Source organism: Falco rusticolus, chromosome 9, assembly GCF_015220075.1.
Source record: "Falco rusticolus isolate bFalRus1 chromosome 9, bFalRus1.pri, whole genome shotgun sequence".
Lineage (NCBI taxonomy): Eukaryota > Metazoa > Chordata > Aves > Falconiformes > Falconidae > Falco > Falco rusticolus.
The window spans coordinates 23,287,126-23,303,819 of record NC_051195.1 but is presented as its reverse complement, the minus strand read 5'-3'; the positions used below and the strand labels follow the sequence as shown (position 1 = coordinate 23,303,819).

The window sequence follows — 16,694 nt, the reverse complement described above, 5'->3', positions numbered from 1 at the left end:
TGCTTGGTAGCCACCTGAAAGACCGAGCCTTTGGCTGGCTACCGAGTGCTCTCCTTGAGTATACCTTTACAGGTCGTGGATTAGGTCGACTTCTAATGTTCATACCAGCCATTGTCTATGAGCGGTGTGCGAGTCGTGACACACAGCCCAAAACATGCGTGTTACTCCATCCACCAGACTGTAATTTTCTATCAGCACCGCAACCACTGATACAAAGGGGCCGCCTGTGTGGGCGCCATCTTTATGGCAGTGCGTGTGGCCGCACCCTTCATTGTTTCATTACCTTATTTCTGTCCCTGTGTCTACTTTGGGCTTTTGAAAATGTCTTCCCACTCCCATGTCTGCAAAAAGCCCAGTGCATAAGATGGACTTTACAGGTTGTGTACAAAGCAAATCCAGTGTGTCCCCCAAAAGGAGTTAAAAAAACCCCTATGGATGGAGAAACCCTTACCCAGCTTGTATTTTTCTACTTTCCCATCAGGTTTCCCTCAACAGCATCAAGACAGACCTCACCTTTTACTTGTATGGTTAGATACTTCATCCACTGTCAAGTCTGCTGCCTTCTGCCTCCACTGAGTACTAGTTATGTAGTGGAGGTACTAAGTACTAGTACTAGATACTAATAGAAGTTGGAAAGGCTGCAGAGACTTCTCCAGCATCCTCAGGCCATGGGATGAGGCTGTCAGAGCAGTGTATCAGAGCTGAGGCTAGTGTACAATTCAGCACCAGTACCGACCTACCTGTGGTAGGAAGGACACAAGTGGTCAACAAAGAGCAGCTAGGTTTTTACTGAGAAGCTCTTGTGTAGCTTAGTCAAAGGAGGAAATGAAGACTTTTGAGTTATTTGAAATTAAGAGAGCGGAGTTAGGCATTTTGACACATAGGTACAAGTTGAGGTGGCAAGAGCAATACCATCATGACGCTGCTGTGATTGTATACTTAACAGAGCTGTAGTCACTAATATTAACTTACAGTGTTGGGACCCCATAATACATGGTAGGTTGCACAACCAAATATTAGACAGACTATCGTGGGCATCTCAGAATGAAGCTGTATAATCACACTCATGGGATATTTTTACAGTGTTATTGTGGGAACTAACGTAAGAAAATGCAAGACCATTTAGAAAAAGAAAGGTATTTTATTTAACTTTCTAACCAAATAGACTGTACTGGTCAGCACTTGCATACACACATTCTGAGAGGGGCCACAACGTGTGCATCCGAGTGGTCTGGCAAGGTCACCTGAGTGTAACACGGAAGGCAAGGATTGCCAGCTACTGAGCCCTCCATATGCCTTCTGAGTTCTGCCTGAGGCCCAAGGGCCAACTCTTTCTTGGCCTCTAAGGTCCTTTAGGAGTCACACGTTACTGTGGCGTGATGTTTTGCTTCTGCATCTTGTTAATGTCATGCTCCATAAATATTAGGCAACATTGCTGTCTTTAATTTTCTTGTTTGAGGTATCATAGGACTGTAACTCATCCTGCTGTTGGAATAACAGGAAGAGAAACAGCCCATGAAATGCGCTGTATCCCCACTACTGTCCTTCTCTTAACAGGTGCAGGTCTGCTGATGAGTCACCTGCTCCGTGGTGCATCGGTGCAAGCAATACGTTCCTCAGTGCTTACCAGTTTCATTGGTATTAATCGTGTCCTTGCCTATCAATGCAGACCGTTCCTCTAACTCCTGCTCTGCTGTTTCTCCTGGCGCTTTCGTGCATGTACAAGCCCCCACACCGTATGCCTAAGATACTGGTTGTTGCCTTTTATCTGGTGCCTCTTGCCAAGCACAAAGGTAAGCCAGTCACAAGCAGGGAGATGCTTAACTAGTTGTCATCTGGTCTTGGCATCCTGAACTAGGAAAGAGAGTATCATCCTGATTTTAGTAATAGGAGAACATAAACTCTTGTGTAATTCCTGCCAGATAAAAGCATGATTCCCTTGCAGTAACCTTGGAGAACCTTGCTCAAGGTAAAGAACCAGATAAGGAAAGCAGTGCTTATCTGGTTGTACCTCTCCTAGTTTAAAGCCCTTCAGCCAGGCTGGGGTATCTGCAGCATCTGATTACACGTTTAGTAGGGGTTGTGTACTCATGCTAGGGTTGCACAGTGAAGCTTGATGAAACAGCATATTCTTTTCACACCATCTTGCTAGAATTGTTCATGCAATCATTTTATTCACAATAATGAAACTGAATTAACAAATGTATAAATGTTCCTAAATATTGATTGCAAAATACATGAGATGTGGTCACCAGCGGTTCTCCTCAGCTAATTCTTCCTCTGTTTCTTTGTTCAGAAGACCCCAGAACAACTCTGAACTTCTTGCACCTCTCTAATCTCTTTTCGTTGTATAATTGGCTTTAAAGAGTATTTTACAGCTAAAAGAGTTTGGTTTGTTCATGAACAGACCCGGGCCAACTTCAAACTTTCTCAATAAAGAATTACTAACATTTTTCAAATTTGGTATTGTAGTGCTCTTGGGCTTTTTTCCAATGTATTGGAGAAAAGCTGATTGGGCTGTCAGAGACCTTCAGGAAGCAGTAACGTGTTCCATATGACACAGTCTAGGGTCAGAAATGGAGATCAACACAAGCTTCTGAAGAGTGTGGGAGGTAGTTATATCTGATCATGATTTTGGCCAGCCGTAACTTTCCATGGCCTTACACCATTCCCATCTACCTAAAGTACCGATATATGAAAACACAAGCCTCAAACCAGTCACCGGGTCACTCTTCCAAGCATTCATCTAGCAATCTCAAAAGAAAATTTGGAAATAACATAGGAAATAACACAGAAATTGCTCATAGTTCCTGAAATAAGAAAGTGACATGTCCTCAACTAAATAAAACTCTGAGTCTGCTCTGAAAACTACTCAGCAATGCCAGTGACTGCTGGGAACTATTGTCAAACTTGCTGTTAAGGGTCAGAAAAACGTGCAAAGGCAGTACACCATCTGACATAACTATGAAACTTTATCCCAGATTAACCCTGGTACAAATCAATTTCTAAATAACAGCGTAGGCCCGCACATTGCTTAAAGCACACACCAAAACAATCTTAGGGTTACTTACAAAAGCACAGCTTCACTTTAAGCATGTGCCTGTGTATAACCCTCAAGTGGGAAGGACGCTGTAGTAGACATGCTCACCACCTCTCCAGCATGGGCACAGCCTGGAGCTGCCCATACGTTCCATAGTTCATGGAGCTGATCATATGCTCCGCAGTTCGTGTGTGTGCTGCCTTTTTTTACTTTGACCATGATGATAGAAAATTATGTCAGCAAAACATGATGCACCTGGTGTATTTTGGATGGGATGTGACAGTTTTAAGCCCTTCTGGCCTTATGCGCCATGCGTAAGCAGATCAAGAATGGCTTTGCATGAGCACATCTGGAAGAAACTAAGTGGCTGAATGACCAACATCCTGCACACGTGTAGATGTATGGCTGAGGTTGGTTTGCTCACGCACAGATAATAAAAAGGGAGCAGCGCTGTGCTATGAATACCTTCATGGGGGTGGTGCAGGCTTTATGCTGCGTTGTGAAGTTTAGGGGCAAGAGACTGAGTCGATCTGGACCCTGACATCATGGGCTGATGTCCCAGCCTAACCTTGGACCTGTGCCATCAGCACGGACCTGCCTGATGACTTTTATCTTGCTTGACAGACTTGAGACACGCAAGAACTCCGGTCCTGGCAAGATCACAGCTTGCCATGTGACTCAATCCGCTTATTGAACAAGGCAGTCCCAGGTGACAGAATAGCACAATATTTATGCCACAAGCACCTAGATTATTAACTGTTCTGTTTGCTTCAAAACGCCCCGTTTCAGCCATTGTTGATCCATGTGAGATGGGAAGCAAGTACCAGTGCCATAGGGAGCACAGTGCTTCCACAACCTGATTTAGAGAGAACTTCACCAAAACACTGTCATGGGAGACGACCGATGAATTAAGATCATGCAATGCAAACATTGCATCAGATAGTTACAGAAGTGGCAGAAACATTATAACCTGAACAGAAACAGAAGAGCCTAAACCCTGCAATTCTTCTAAATTTTCAGAAGTAAAAGATTAGTACCTTTTCACTAAACATAAATGAGTTCTTGTAAGCTTTTCAGAAGTCTGTTGTGGAAACGTGTTGCCAAGTTTTGGGTGTTTATTTGCAAAGACAGAAAAGTCTTCTTGCATTTGCATTGATATCCATGCATGAACACAGTGCAGTCCTGTAAGTATGCTGCTCCAGGGCAGAGCCCTGCAGTAAATAACTACTCACACAGAAATAGATGTCATTATAAATATTCTAAGTGAGGTGGCTAATCACTTTTGCTCCAGATAGATCATATCTAACCTATACCCTAATTCTCACATCTTGACATTATTTCACCCCATCCTGTTTTCTTCTGTGGTTGATTCTAGCTGTAAGGATGGAAAGTAAAAACCTTTACAGCCAGTCCCCTTTGATGATAACTCAAACAGCCCACTGCAGCTGTCCTACAAGGATGTACACCAACAGCCTCATCCCACCATTTCCAGACACTTGCGCTACTAAGACCCACAGTTTTCCTCTGGAGAGCAGGCATGTTGGGCTCGATACCACTCCTCACCCTCCAACCTGCCCTCTGCAACCCACTTCTTCCCTGCAGGACACAGGATAGGGGATGCTAGTTGCATCGTGGGTGGTGGGAATCTGCCAGCGTTACCAGCCACTCTAAGTTATCCCTGAGCATGATGACTTTTGGACAAGCAGCTCTCCCTCGCCTGTGCATGCCAAGAAGTCTGTGCTGAAAATCCCCACACTCCTCCAGAGGTTTAAGGCAGTACAAACACAGAGACCAGTGGACCCTATCTTCCTTTATTATTATTATTATATTATTATTTGTACATCTTTGTGGAAATAGAGCCTCATCCTTTGCCCTGCTTGCTCCTATGCATATTTTAAGAACATAGCTACACAAACAGGCAAATTCACAATTCCTCCCCTAACCAGTATATTATTAAGAAGTGTAATCCAGGAGCTGGAAACAGAGTTGGACTCATTACCAGCTTCGACCAGACTCTTCTCTCTCCCACATAAGGAAAACAAAAGCATTTACGATGGGTTGGCAAAAGGTGACCTTTCCAGCTGGCTTTGTGCCTTGGAAATATTGTTTAAAGGGTGAAAAATAGTGTTTCCTGGTAGAACTTACTGAGAACACTTTTGTGTATGAGCAAGTCTGGGGTTATCCAAATCAACATGAATTTGAGAAAGATGTTTCCTACATTAGCAAAATGCATGGTTGTCATGGAAAAAACTCCACAAACTCTTTTCATTGTCACCAGGTAGAAAATTTCTAGTTCCTTATGACTGTAAAGTAAAGCAGTGAATGTCAGGATGTTGGGATTCTTGCTGTGGAAGAGTCACCGGAAGGTGGATAAAGCTACGATGGCAGGATTCATTGCTCAACCCACCATATGGTCCCATCCAAGCACACCTACTCTTGTGAAACATCAGCATCCAGGAGGGAGCTGAGCTGCTGTCCAGGTGTTTGCAGCTGGGAACCCAAACACAGGGAGGTCAGAGCCCTCAATGGCAACCAGGAGCCAAATTTCACTGAAGTTACTTGTTGCTGGAAACCCACGTGAGTGAGGCATCTGGGAGACTCAGGATCCAAGGGCCATGCCCAACTTCTGCAAGGACCTCAGCCTATTTAACCTAAATCCTACGTGCTTTCCCGATCATTGGATTGGCTTGTTTTCCTCACTTGCCAGTGTAGTATCAGTCCAAACCAAGTGCAGCCGTTTAACAAGACTTTCCCCCTCTTTTTTCTGCACTTTTTTTTTTTCCCCCAAATAAAAGAAGCCCGAGAAGTCAAATGAGAAACCAACAATTACTGCCACTGATCCAACTCTAGGCACTCTTCTCCATCAGTTCAAGAATTTCTTTGTATACTTGTTCATACACTTGCATACCCCAAAGAAAATCAAAGTGGACAAATTCCGGAATGTACTTTTTGTATGTCACATTTGTTATACGAGGCAGTGTGATGTTTACATCTTCGGGGGCTGAAATCCAGTCCCTGCCACCATACCATGCAGCAAGCGGGGCTTTCATGTTTTCCAGCTGATAGAAGGGAGGTGTGGTCTGCAAGACAAATAGTGTGGCTTGAGGAAGGAAAGCCTGGGAGGTAGGTCACGGACAAGTCAAAAATTCAGGTTATTCCTGATTGCTGCTTGGAATTTCTCCCCTATCTTGAGATGGTACAGAAGCTATCACCAGAGATCCTGACTATGCCTTGGGCTCCTGTGCTTTTCACCAAAGAGTCAAAAAGGCATCACTGTACAACATCACAGACCTCTTTTTTGTTAGAAAGATGCAAACCTGTTTGACCATATAAGGTAAATTCCATAAATCCTCTAAAATTTAGTCTCAGCCACTGCAATATTTTCATTGTCATTTTCTTTTTTCTTTTTTTTGCTCTTTTAAAACTGACAAGGATGAATTTCTCTTACCTGGTTGTAATGAAGCATGTTGTCACTGCCGTAATCATAATATTTGAATTCTCCTGTTTGATAGAGCTGGAAAAGGAGGAAAGCTGTGTTATTATCCATGCATTAGAGGGGACCATAAGACAAATAAAAGAGGTGACTGGGGAACCACACAGCTCCCTCCTGCCACCAAGGCTCGAGGATGCTATTTGTTACATGTAATATTGTCTTTTGGGAGGAGAGCTCAACGCCCAGGCAAATCCCAGCACAGACTGCAAGACCACCTGGCGTTGCTCACGTCTTTCAACCCCCCTCTCCCAGGTGGCTTGCAAGTTGCAGAACGTAGGTGTCTGGAGGCTGAGGCCCCAGAAGCCCACAATGTGCCCAGCTTACAGCTGAGGGTGAGCCTCAAAGAAGACATGAATCAGACCTTTGGGCAAGTTTCCTTTGTCTGTCATGGTCAATGTCTACAACAGAAGGACACAAGTCTGTGCATGTTTTCAGTGATGGGTTGCTGTATGATTAGTTGTGTCTACTGATCCTCAGCTCATAGCCTTTACTCTACCATCTCCTGTGCTGGTGTATTACCAGTTTTTGCTTCCATCTCCTACCAGCTCCAAAGACTTCTGGCCATCTTTTGTTGGAAGTCATGGCCCAAAGAACTGCATCTGCACCGGTGTTTCATGTAAGTTTCCCGCTTCTCTCTAATACAGCTCTGCAGAGAGAGCAATGGGGGATTATACCCAAGCGCTGAGAAGAGTTCCTTGGCAACTGAGGGAAAAGAACGTGGGCCCTGGTTGCATGCAATTCTTATTCTGCAGCATGAAATATTACCTGGCGCCAGTGTAACATGTTTTTTAGGGATGTCGAATCAGGGTAGCGGGACAGGTAGACATCTATGCGGCTCTGCAAGAAACCATTGGAGACATTTATTCTCTGCATGGGGGGAAATCCCATTAGAAATAAAACTGATTCTGTTCAGTAGCCACACAAGCTAAAACTTGCATTTGTACAAACTTCTTCATCTTAGCTCTGTGAAGGCACACCTCAGCTACATGCTGTGTGAACACTCCCTGTAGGCAGCAGCATGAAGGGTGCTGTAGAGCTCCCTTCAGCAAGGCAAGCAGTTCCCATGGGATGCTGGGTCACGCTTTGAGTCTATGTGGCTTTCAAACCAAAGTAAAACTCTCTATATTGTGCTCAGTATCCTTTTGTGAAGACAACGTGCAACTCATCACAGTAGCTCTACATGTTGTTTCTAATGCGTTTCCTCCTTGGAATATTAAGACATGACACCAACACTTCCCTTGAGAAACAGTGGCCTAGCCCCGACTCCATCCACAGTCAAGCTATTATTGCTTGGTTCTCTAACTGAACGTGTCTCCAATTGTACTCTGATTTATGAGCAGTTTGTCACAGGATCTGGACCTTGCAATCTTGGCTGGCCCCAAGGAAATAGCCCTTCCCCATGTGAGCAAGGCATCCCTGGGACCACTCAGATCACCTGGACATGTCCCTAGGCAACCTACTGTAGCTGTAGTGTTGGCCCTGGTAGAAGCAAGTACGGGCCAGAGACCCCCACCCTGGTGCCTCCAGCTGAAGTTTTGCTATGACTGTGTTCAGTGCAGTGAAGCACAGAGAAAGGCTCTGATTTGGGGATAAATATTTCCTAAGGGATGGCAGACTGAAGAGTCTGAGACCCACCAGTCCTAGCAGTAGATTGAAGGGGAGTTTGTTCCCTAAGAGACCGTTTTGTTATTAAACACGTGAAATTACAAATCACTTAGAGAAAGAGAAACCCTGGGAGCACCGAGTTAATTACTGCACTCTCCCCTCCGGCATCATCCCTGCGCGGGAGACAATGTGCCCGGTGTATGCATGACCTTGTGTGCGCTCTGGGCTTCCCCCTACTGTCAAATGCAATAGCATCGCAATGGCTAATGCAATGGCCAGATTGCAAAATGCCGATGCAATGGCCACATTTTTCAACATCGAAGATGTGAAAGGCCAGGTGAAGGCAGCTAGCTGATAACTTAGGCTCAAACAATGAGAAACTGAATCACTTGAAAGGTAAGCTGGAGTGTACATACCACATTTAAGCTGTTGGTAAACCCACCAGGCAAGTAAAGGACCAAGGAGCAAAAGCTTTTAAAGATGGGGTAGCTGCACAGACTGGAAATCACTTGATGCAAGATCTCACCCTTATCGAAGACCACTGTATGTCCTAAAACGAGCTGTGAAAGTCAAAGGCATTGATCAGTGTGGTTCATGCTCCTCTTTTGCTTCCATTCGCTCCCCACCTCTCTGCTCAGCCCTGAAAGCCGCTGTCTTCCTTGCCACAGCTTTGCTGTGCTTTGTAATTTTGGCTTTTCAGACATGGCCATGGCCCTGGAAGAGCCTCGATCTTCCTAGAAGAGGTTTCTTCTAGGGTGGACCCAAAAATAGAATCTAGAAATAGCTCTTCTCTGGTTAGGGCTGGACAGGAGGATGCTTTGCACTGTTTAGTGCTCTGCAGGCTCAAGAGCGTAGGCACAAATGCACCTGCTCAATGCAAAGGGCATACAGAGGGCAGGGAAATGGAAGTGATGTACAAGCACTGCATGTCTCAGGTGATGAGACCTTCCTGTTTCCTTCTTCTCCTTCACACCACATGTGCGTGAAGTGGGTACGTACCTTAACCAGCCCCTCGGGAAGGTCAAACACCCTTGCCAAGGGTGACTTCATATTTGAGTTTGTTGTGATAGGAGCCAAGGCAAAAAACATCTTGATTTTGCGATCCAGCTCAGGAATAGATGAAAATGCAATGAAACCTACAGGAGGGAGAAGGAAGCAGACCCTGCCCTGTTATTTCTGAAGGAGTTATTGACTCCTAGGCATGTGTGCCCATCTCAGAGGACCCTCAGAGGTGGCTCTAGCAGGTTGATGACTTGTCCTGAAGCCTTTGCTGCTGATGCATTTCAGCTCCCATCTTGACTCTTGGCTGTTTAGCCCAGCTGCAGCTCTCACAAGCCCTTCCTGGGGCTCTGGCAGCAATGGGATGCACCAAAAGCCATGGCTGCAACCATTTTTGGGCCGTCACTGCTCAAAACTGTTCTGTTAATGCAAATGGGTTTTTTTACCTGCTCTTTTCCCTTTGTTGTTTGGATGGGCCCAGACGTTACCCTCCCTGTCCAGGCTTTCAGGAGAACACTCCCAAACCAGGAGTGCGCAGTTAACGTAACTCTGACAGTGGTCTGATCTCCTCCTAGGTACCTGTGGTGGTGCCTTGAGAGTAAGCCACGTAGTATAACTGCTCCTGTCCAGTTTTCTTCAGAATATAGTTGATCGTTGCTGGAAGGTCATACATGGCCATCTCATGAAAGCTGCAGTGGAGACAGGCACATGACAGAATTACCATTGCTAATCTTGAAAGTGATGGGCAGGACACAGCAAGCAGTGGCATTTGGGGTGCAGTTGAGGGCTCTGGAAGGTATGGGACCCCTACGGCGTCTTAGTGGTGTCATTTCACACCCACTGGCAGATGGTGGGACTATCAGCAAAGCTGCTCCTCCAGCCTATGGACACGTCTGAGGGCAACAGGTACCTGCTCACCCTTCAGTTTCACAGAAAATACCTGTAAGCTGAGTATTCCTGGTGCTGAAACTCAAACTCTTTGTGCTTTCGTGACCAGCTGTTCCCCCGGCTGTTTCCAATCCAGACGTCGTAGCCAGCATCAGCAAGGATGAAACCCAGGCTATTGTTAGGCAAGTTGGTAACCCAGTTGCTTCCCTCCAACACCAGTCCATGCTGCAGGAGGACCGCGGGCTTTGGAGCTGAAGAAAGAAAAGGAGGATCATTTTCTCTGACCACTAGCAAAAGAAACCATCCACATCCAGGTACTGGTTTGGCAGCAACCCCCTGGGGAAGTGACTCCAGTGCAGGGAGATGGTCACCTACATCCTCAGCCTCTTTGGAGAGCTGTTTTTGAAGTAGGCTCTTTGGCTATCCCAGGGCAGAGAAAATTGATACAGGGAAGCTGAAAAACATGGTTGGACTCCAAACTGAATGGAACTTGGTAAATCGTGCTCCCAGAACGAAAGAAACCAAGCCCCATGTCTGTCTGGACACTGACTGTGCCCTTTGCATGGAGACTACCCTCCTCACAGTGCCGTTTGTTTGGCTTAGGTACTCTGGATCTAACCAGAAGACACTGAAAACCCAGCAGAGTCTAAGTACCTCCCATGGCATGGTGACACCATGATGCCCCATTATAAGACACAGTACTGGAGGGATCGAGAGCATGTCCTCCACCTGCTTCTGCCCACTTTAAGCCATATAAGCAAGTCTCAGCACCCCAGAACAAAGTTAATATCTTTTTTACAAAGGACCAGGAAACCTGAAGTGCTGTAGGAAGAGAGTAGAAGAGAGATTATGGAAAGGTTTAGTTTGGAAAGGACCTCTGGAAGTCTCTCCTCCAACCCCCTGCTCAAAGCAGGTCCAACTCCACAGCCACAACAGGGTCATCACAAGGATATCTGAACTCATAAGGTAGAGTGACCACAGGCTGCAGCATGAAAAAGTTGAAATAAAAGTGACTTTCTTTTTTTCTTTTCCTTTCCTTTTCCTTTGTCTCTTCTTTTTTCTGTTGGTTTTCAGACCCTCAATATACAACTTACATTTCCACCCTGGACAGCTGAAAGCAAAGTATCCTGAATGGAAATCTGGCTTTTTACGCTTACTTGCCATGCTCATACACTGGTGCTCCTGCTTCCCAGGAGAGGGACACCCTGCCAAGAGCGGGGCATCACCCCCTCCACTTTGAAACGGGTTCAAGTGAAGAACAAAAAGGACCTGAAATGGTGAGATGACACTGGATTGGACACATGGGTTTTTGTGTGCTTTTAGCTGCTCCACTGGCTGGCTTTGAGCTGGGGTAAAACCTGAGTCAAGATTTCCCTGTCCCATTCATTCTCCTTATCTTTTTCTTTCTCTTTGGAGCAGATCCTCTCAGAACAAGGTCAGCATGGTGGTCACCTGCATTTCTTCTGCTCCCAGGGCTAATCTTACAGGGAGAGTTGTCTCCTTGGAGACCCAGCCCACGACGAGGCAGCCCTGACCATGGCCTGCTCCAGCCCAGCCTAGCTGTCAGGGTCCCTGGACGAGGCAGACCTTCTTGTGGCACTTACGGGGACAGAACATGCTGGAGCCCTGTGCCTCTGCTTCATGGGAGGTGCTCATGCTTCCCAGGTCATCTCTGCCATGGGGAATTCTCTGCATGGTGAGGTAATAGCCGTCATCTGTCACCACTTCATGCTCCTCGTAGGGGTACCCGTGGTAGCGGACAATTTCACCCTGTGGGAAGGGAAGGGCAATGTGGGATGGGTCTCCAGGAAGACGGGGGTTTTCGTACTGGAGGGCGTCAGGGATTTCCTGAGTGAAGCCAACAATGGCTGCCCTGAGCTGGTGGTGGTGACTCCTGCTGTCAGCAAGAGGGTGGAGTAGGGACCTCCCAATGTCTTTTCCACCAACGCTGTAGTGATGTCATGACTTCAGCTAAAATTTTTGGCAGGTGTGAGTTTCCCTTACTCCCTGAGCAGGTCTGGTAAAGAAAGACCCACTGTTGCTCTTCATGTTGCAATCAACAGTTGTGAAGAGCAGGGCAGCAATGACAGTGCAGCTCCAAGCCTGAGACGGCTGCCCTGGCCAAACCTGTTGACTTGGACTGAACTCCCCCATAAATGTCTGCCATAAATCTCTGCATACATAAGCACAGGGAGACAAAAGTTCTAATAAAACCCTGGTACCAAACCCTCATGAAGATACACACATAGAGATCATGAGTTGTGCCCAGACTATGGCAGCATAGGTAGCTTGCATGCCCAAGCAGGAAAAGAAGGGGGAGAAGTCAAGACTTACAACATCCATGGACACCTCGGGGCTCGCATCTGACTTTTCATTGATGCACATTAAATAAGCAATGGTTACAAACAGCCACATCACGGTGCTCTGCAAAACATTGTCAATGTGATGAGTGGGAGAGACACTGACTGTACTGACACAGAAGCCAGGGATCGCATGCACTCCACTTGGCATGCACTATGCTTCTGTTTGTACATCAATCTGACCACTCAATAGGTGAAATAGTTTTAAATTTCAAATGTTCTAACTAGTTCTAAAAATGGCTCATTTTGCTTATCCTGAACAATGCCAGAGTCCAAACTCTATCACATTTTAATCACACATTCTCCATCAGAACCTTGTATTCAGAAAAACGTACATACATACAGCTACACGTGCCTAGGCAAGTCTGGTTTTCAAGGGGGTGATTATAGACTATTCATTTAAAATGATGTCTTGGATAGTCAGAAGAATAGATTATTTGGTTAAACTGATAGCTGAACTAATCAGGAGTAAACCACCTAATTTTAAGTTGCAGGACAATGGAGGTTTTGTTCTTGGTATGAAATCAGATAATGCAATTTGGTTGGGCTCTCCTTATGGCTGAAAGGGACCCTGGGACACACTTGAGTTGTTTTTGCAAACCTGAGTGAAAGATTGTCCAGAAGACCCACTGTTCTTCCTGGGAAGGGTTTTGAAGTACCTGTTCCTACCATACAGGAAGCATGTTCCTACAACAAACAGTCTTATTAACATTTGGAGACTTGGAGACAGCAAATTTGCAACAGGAATACTGCCTCAACTCTTATTTGACATGCTTAAATAGTTAAATTGTGTGGAGCCCACAGCACGGAGCTCTGCCAAATCCCCACTGAATGCATGTGCCTGTGCTGGGGTGTGCGGGAAGCAGCGGCTGCAGCTGGATGCCAGTGCCAGGTAACCTGCATCCACCCCAGTGCTTCCCTGCAGAATATTCCTGGGGAAAGAAAGGAGAACCGTGAGCAGGTTTCTGTCACTTCCCAGCTAACCCTCATCATCCCCCCTCTTGCTGGAGGAACTGGCTTCATATGCTGCAGGAGGTGGTTTTGCAGCTGGGGAGAAGGCTCCCTGCTCCCTCTGCTGTTCCTGGAGCAGATATGTGGAGGATCACACAGGCACTGCTGCTCTGCTGGAGGGAACCGACCTGGGGACACCCCTGTCCACCCTCCTGCTCGCAGCAGGGTATTGTCAGTACGAGGTCGGGGTGGCACTGGCTTGGCTCAGCTGAGACCTGACTGCTCCCTCACTCCAAACGGTGACACCCCAGCCCCCACGGCTGCTCGCCACTCCGGGGGAAGAATGGCTCTCCACCTCCATCCTGAACCCCCTGGGCTGTGATTTGGGGCTGAAACACCTTGTTGCATCGCCCGTTGCTGCCAACATCCTTGCTGTGCAGTGGGGCTCTCCTTCCCCAGGGGAAGGTGGTTGAGGGATCATTTCCAGGATGCTCGCAGGTCTCAGAGACACATGGGCAGAGAGGGGAGGCACAGCAAGGACAGCAGCCACGCACACTCAACACAGCACTTCTGCAGCTGCCCGTCCCCAGGAGACTCTGGTCTTGTTTTTAAGACTGAGCCTTTCAGAAAAGCAAGGAGAGATGGAAAGCATTTTTGTGGCATAACATCTGGGGAAAAGCATGCAAATTCAAAGGAAGAGCCTTGCCCAGGATGGCCCTTGCCTCCCAACAGCCAGCCTGCAAAAATATTCCCTTTGTGAAGGATCCCTCAGCTCGGCAGACGCTGAGAGTACCCGGTGACCTCCAAGAGGCGCAGCAGGGTGAAGTCTCTTCCACCAGCCGCACAGTCCTAACACCCCAGCGCTCCCACCACCCCACCCACGAGCAGAAACGACTTTCCTTCAGTCCCAGGGCTCCTAGGGAAGCCCTGCTGTCCCATCCGCAGGGCTCTCCAACTACCTACAGCTCTCTCCTGCTGTCTCCAGGGATGGCCCCCCCACTGGCAGCTCGTGCAAAGGCAGAGGCATCCAAGGAGGACGGATTACCCTTCGCCGTCCAGGGCCTGCAGCAGAAGAGGTGTGGGTGCCTTTCTTCCTGACGTCTGCAAACAGGAGGTCCCCGCTGCCCGAGCACCCCGCTCTTGCCCACTATGCGTCGGGCTATTATTCCCTCTGTTCCACGCATTCGGGAGCGTCATGGGTCGCCACTCCCTCTAATCTTTCCTCCTGCCAACATGTAATTTACCTGAGGGCTGGACTCCGCTCTGAAAGGAGACACCCTTCCTATCCAGGCTCTTTTGGGAATATTTTCATGGCATTACGGGAGAGTTGAGTGCTGTAACAAATTGGTTATTTCCACTTGATGCAGCACAATGTCACCTGACATTGCCCATGACCTTTGTGGGCCGGAGGACATGCAGCCTCTGGATCACTCTCCACCTGCACTGGGGCTGGTGTTGCTTGCAAAGGGCTGGTGTTGGTGTAAGGGGCTGGCACTGGTGCAAGGAGCTGGTGTTGGTGCAGGGCACTGGTGTTAGTGCATGAGGCTGGTGTTGATGCAGGGAGCTGGCTTTGGTGCATGGGGCAGTGTTGCACAGGGCTGGCATTGGTGCTCAGGGTGGTGCAGGGTGTATGGGGCACAGGAGGGTACATGGGGCCAGCCTAGGTCCTCCCAGCAAGCTGCTGTGGGAAACCTGTCCAGCTCTTGTTGGCTCTTCTCACTGCCTCCTCGTGTGTAATGAGCCACTGCCTGGAAATGCAAACCTTCCCAGTCCTCATAATAACTGGTGGGGGTGCTCTTTAAAAAATGAAAACGAAATCCATCCCTGGATAGGGAAGAAGCTGGGGATGAAGGTACCTTTCGCTCTAATCAGCCATGGGGTGCAGTTTTGGTGGGAGGACAAGTCTTTTCTTACTGAGCACAAAGGATGACTGTCTGGACCACAGCGAGAGGTGACTTTCTCTGCTGGGTGTCTGTGCCCACCCAATTTTCAGTTATCTGCATCTGGTCGATTATCTCTGTGTGTGCTTATCACAGCCCTCATTAGGTGTTTTTTGGCCGTCCTGCACTTCTCCCACAGACTTCATCTCCTCCCAGTTGGCAATGCCTTTGGCCAGCTGCTGCCCAGTGGCTGAGGAGCCACCTGCAGGCACGGTGAGGGGTGGCGTGGGCTGTGGGTGTAATTTTTGGCAGCGCTGCCTTTGAGGCTGCCTCTCTGCTCCCTGCCAACATGCCCACGCACTGGCATGCTGCAGCGACCAGAGGTGGCTTTGCACACTGCGTACTCCTGTCATCTCTTCTGGTGCTGATACCTGCCAGGTCTGGCTAAGCCCCACTTGCTGAAATGCAAACATACATTCTTTGGAAAGCCTAAATAATTCCGCCTCAGTTTGAAACTGTAATGACTGCTTTTTACCAAGGACTAGCTGGAGGCACGGCCAGAAGTCCTCCCAGCCTGGCTCACCCTCACGTGAGTAGTGACTCAGAGCAAAGTCTGATATTTCCCCTCTAGGGAGAGGAAGAAAGGTGGAAAAACAGGATCAAATATGCCAAGACAAGAAATCACTCCCCTTTCCTCACAGCATATATTAACGCCAACATAACTTGCCTTCCTTTTGGGGATAAGACATCAGAGAGGCTACTGGTGGAGCTATGGCCAGTCTTGGTCCTTGCATCAAGCCTGGGGCCACGTTACTGCTCCTGTTACTTGAGCCTGATGGAGCGAGAGCAGAGCAGGAGCTGAGTCTTCAGCAAGACCACCTTGCTGAGATTTCCAGCATGCAGACCATGACATGGCACTTGCCAATGGATGGAGACTCTGCAGAGAGGATCCAGCACATCTGCTGAGGCTCTGTGCGCCACCGGGATGCAGACATGCCCCCTGCCATCCCCCTCACCACCCTCTGCACCAGTCCCAGCTGGTATCTCGCTTTTGCCAGTGCTGCAAGCCCCAGGGATACTCCCCACCTCTCCCACATCACTGATAAAATCCAGCTGGAAGGCCCCCAAAATGACCTAAATTCAGGGTGAATTACTACACGGACTATTAAGGCATGAGCGAGCTGGGAAAATCAGCCACAGCCACGACTTGAAGCATCAGCGTTTTCTTGCTGGCAGGCTTATCTGCCATCTGCTGGAAGGAGACCTGTGCGTGCTGCAGCCTGCAGCTGATGGGACATCTGATTGTGCTGGTATCCCCAGCCAGGCAGAGCGTTGCAGAAGGGGTTTGTCAGGCAGCTGCAAGCTCAGCCCGGCATCTGGCCCTGGGTGGGGAAGAGCTGCAGCATGCAGCACCTACCAAGTGTCAGCTAATAAGGGAGATGGTGCAGGGGGTTTGTTAGGCTCAGCACCACAGCACA

At 47.9% G+C, this 16,694-nt stretch overlaps 2 protein-coding genes across 2 annotated transcripts in view; one reads left to right on the top strand and one right to left on the bottom strand.

Moving 5' to 3' along the window:
• The window catches only part of LOC119153214 (lipase member M-like), a 52,033-nt gene that overhangs the window by 18,690 nt on the left and 16,649 nt on the right, over positions 1 to 16,694 (top strand). The window lies entirely within an intron of this gene.
• On the bottom strand, positions 5,399 to 14,721 carry LOC119153215 (putative lysosomal acid lipase/cholesteryl ester hydrolase). The gene is given in 10 exon segments (XM_037399347.1): positions 5,399 to 6,120; positions 6,489 to 6,554; positions 7,299 to 7,370; positions 8,555 to 8,698; positions 9,138 to 9,274; positions 9,717 to 9,826; positions 10,078 to 10,276; positions 11,630 to 11,795; positions 12,360 to 12,449; positions 14,614 to 14,721. Coding segments are annotated over 10 exon segments (1,326 nt in total). The 3' UTR covers positions 5,399 to 5,886.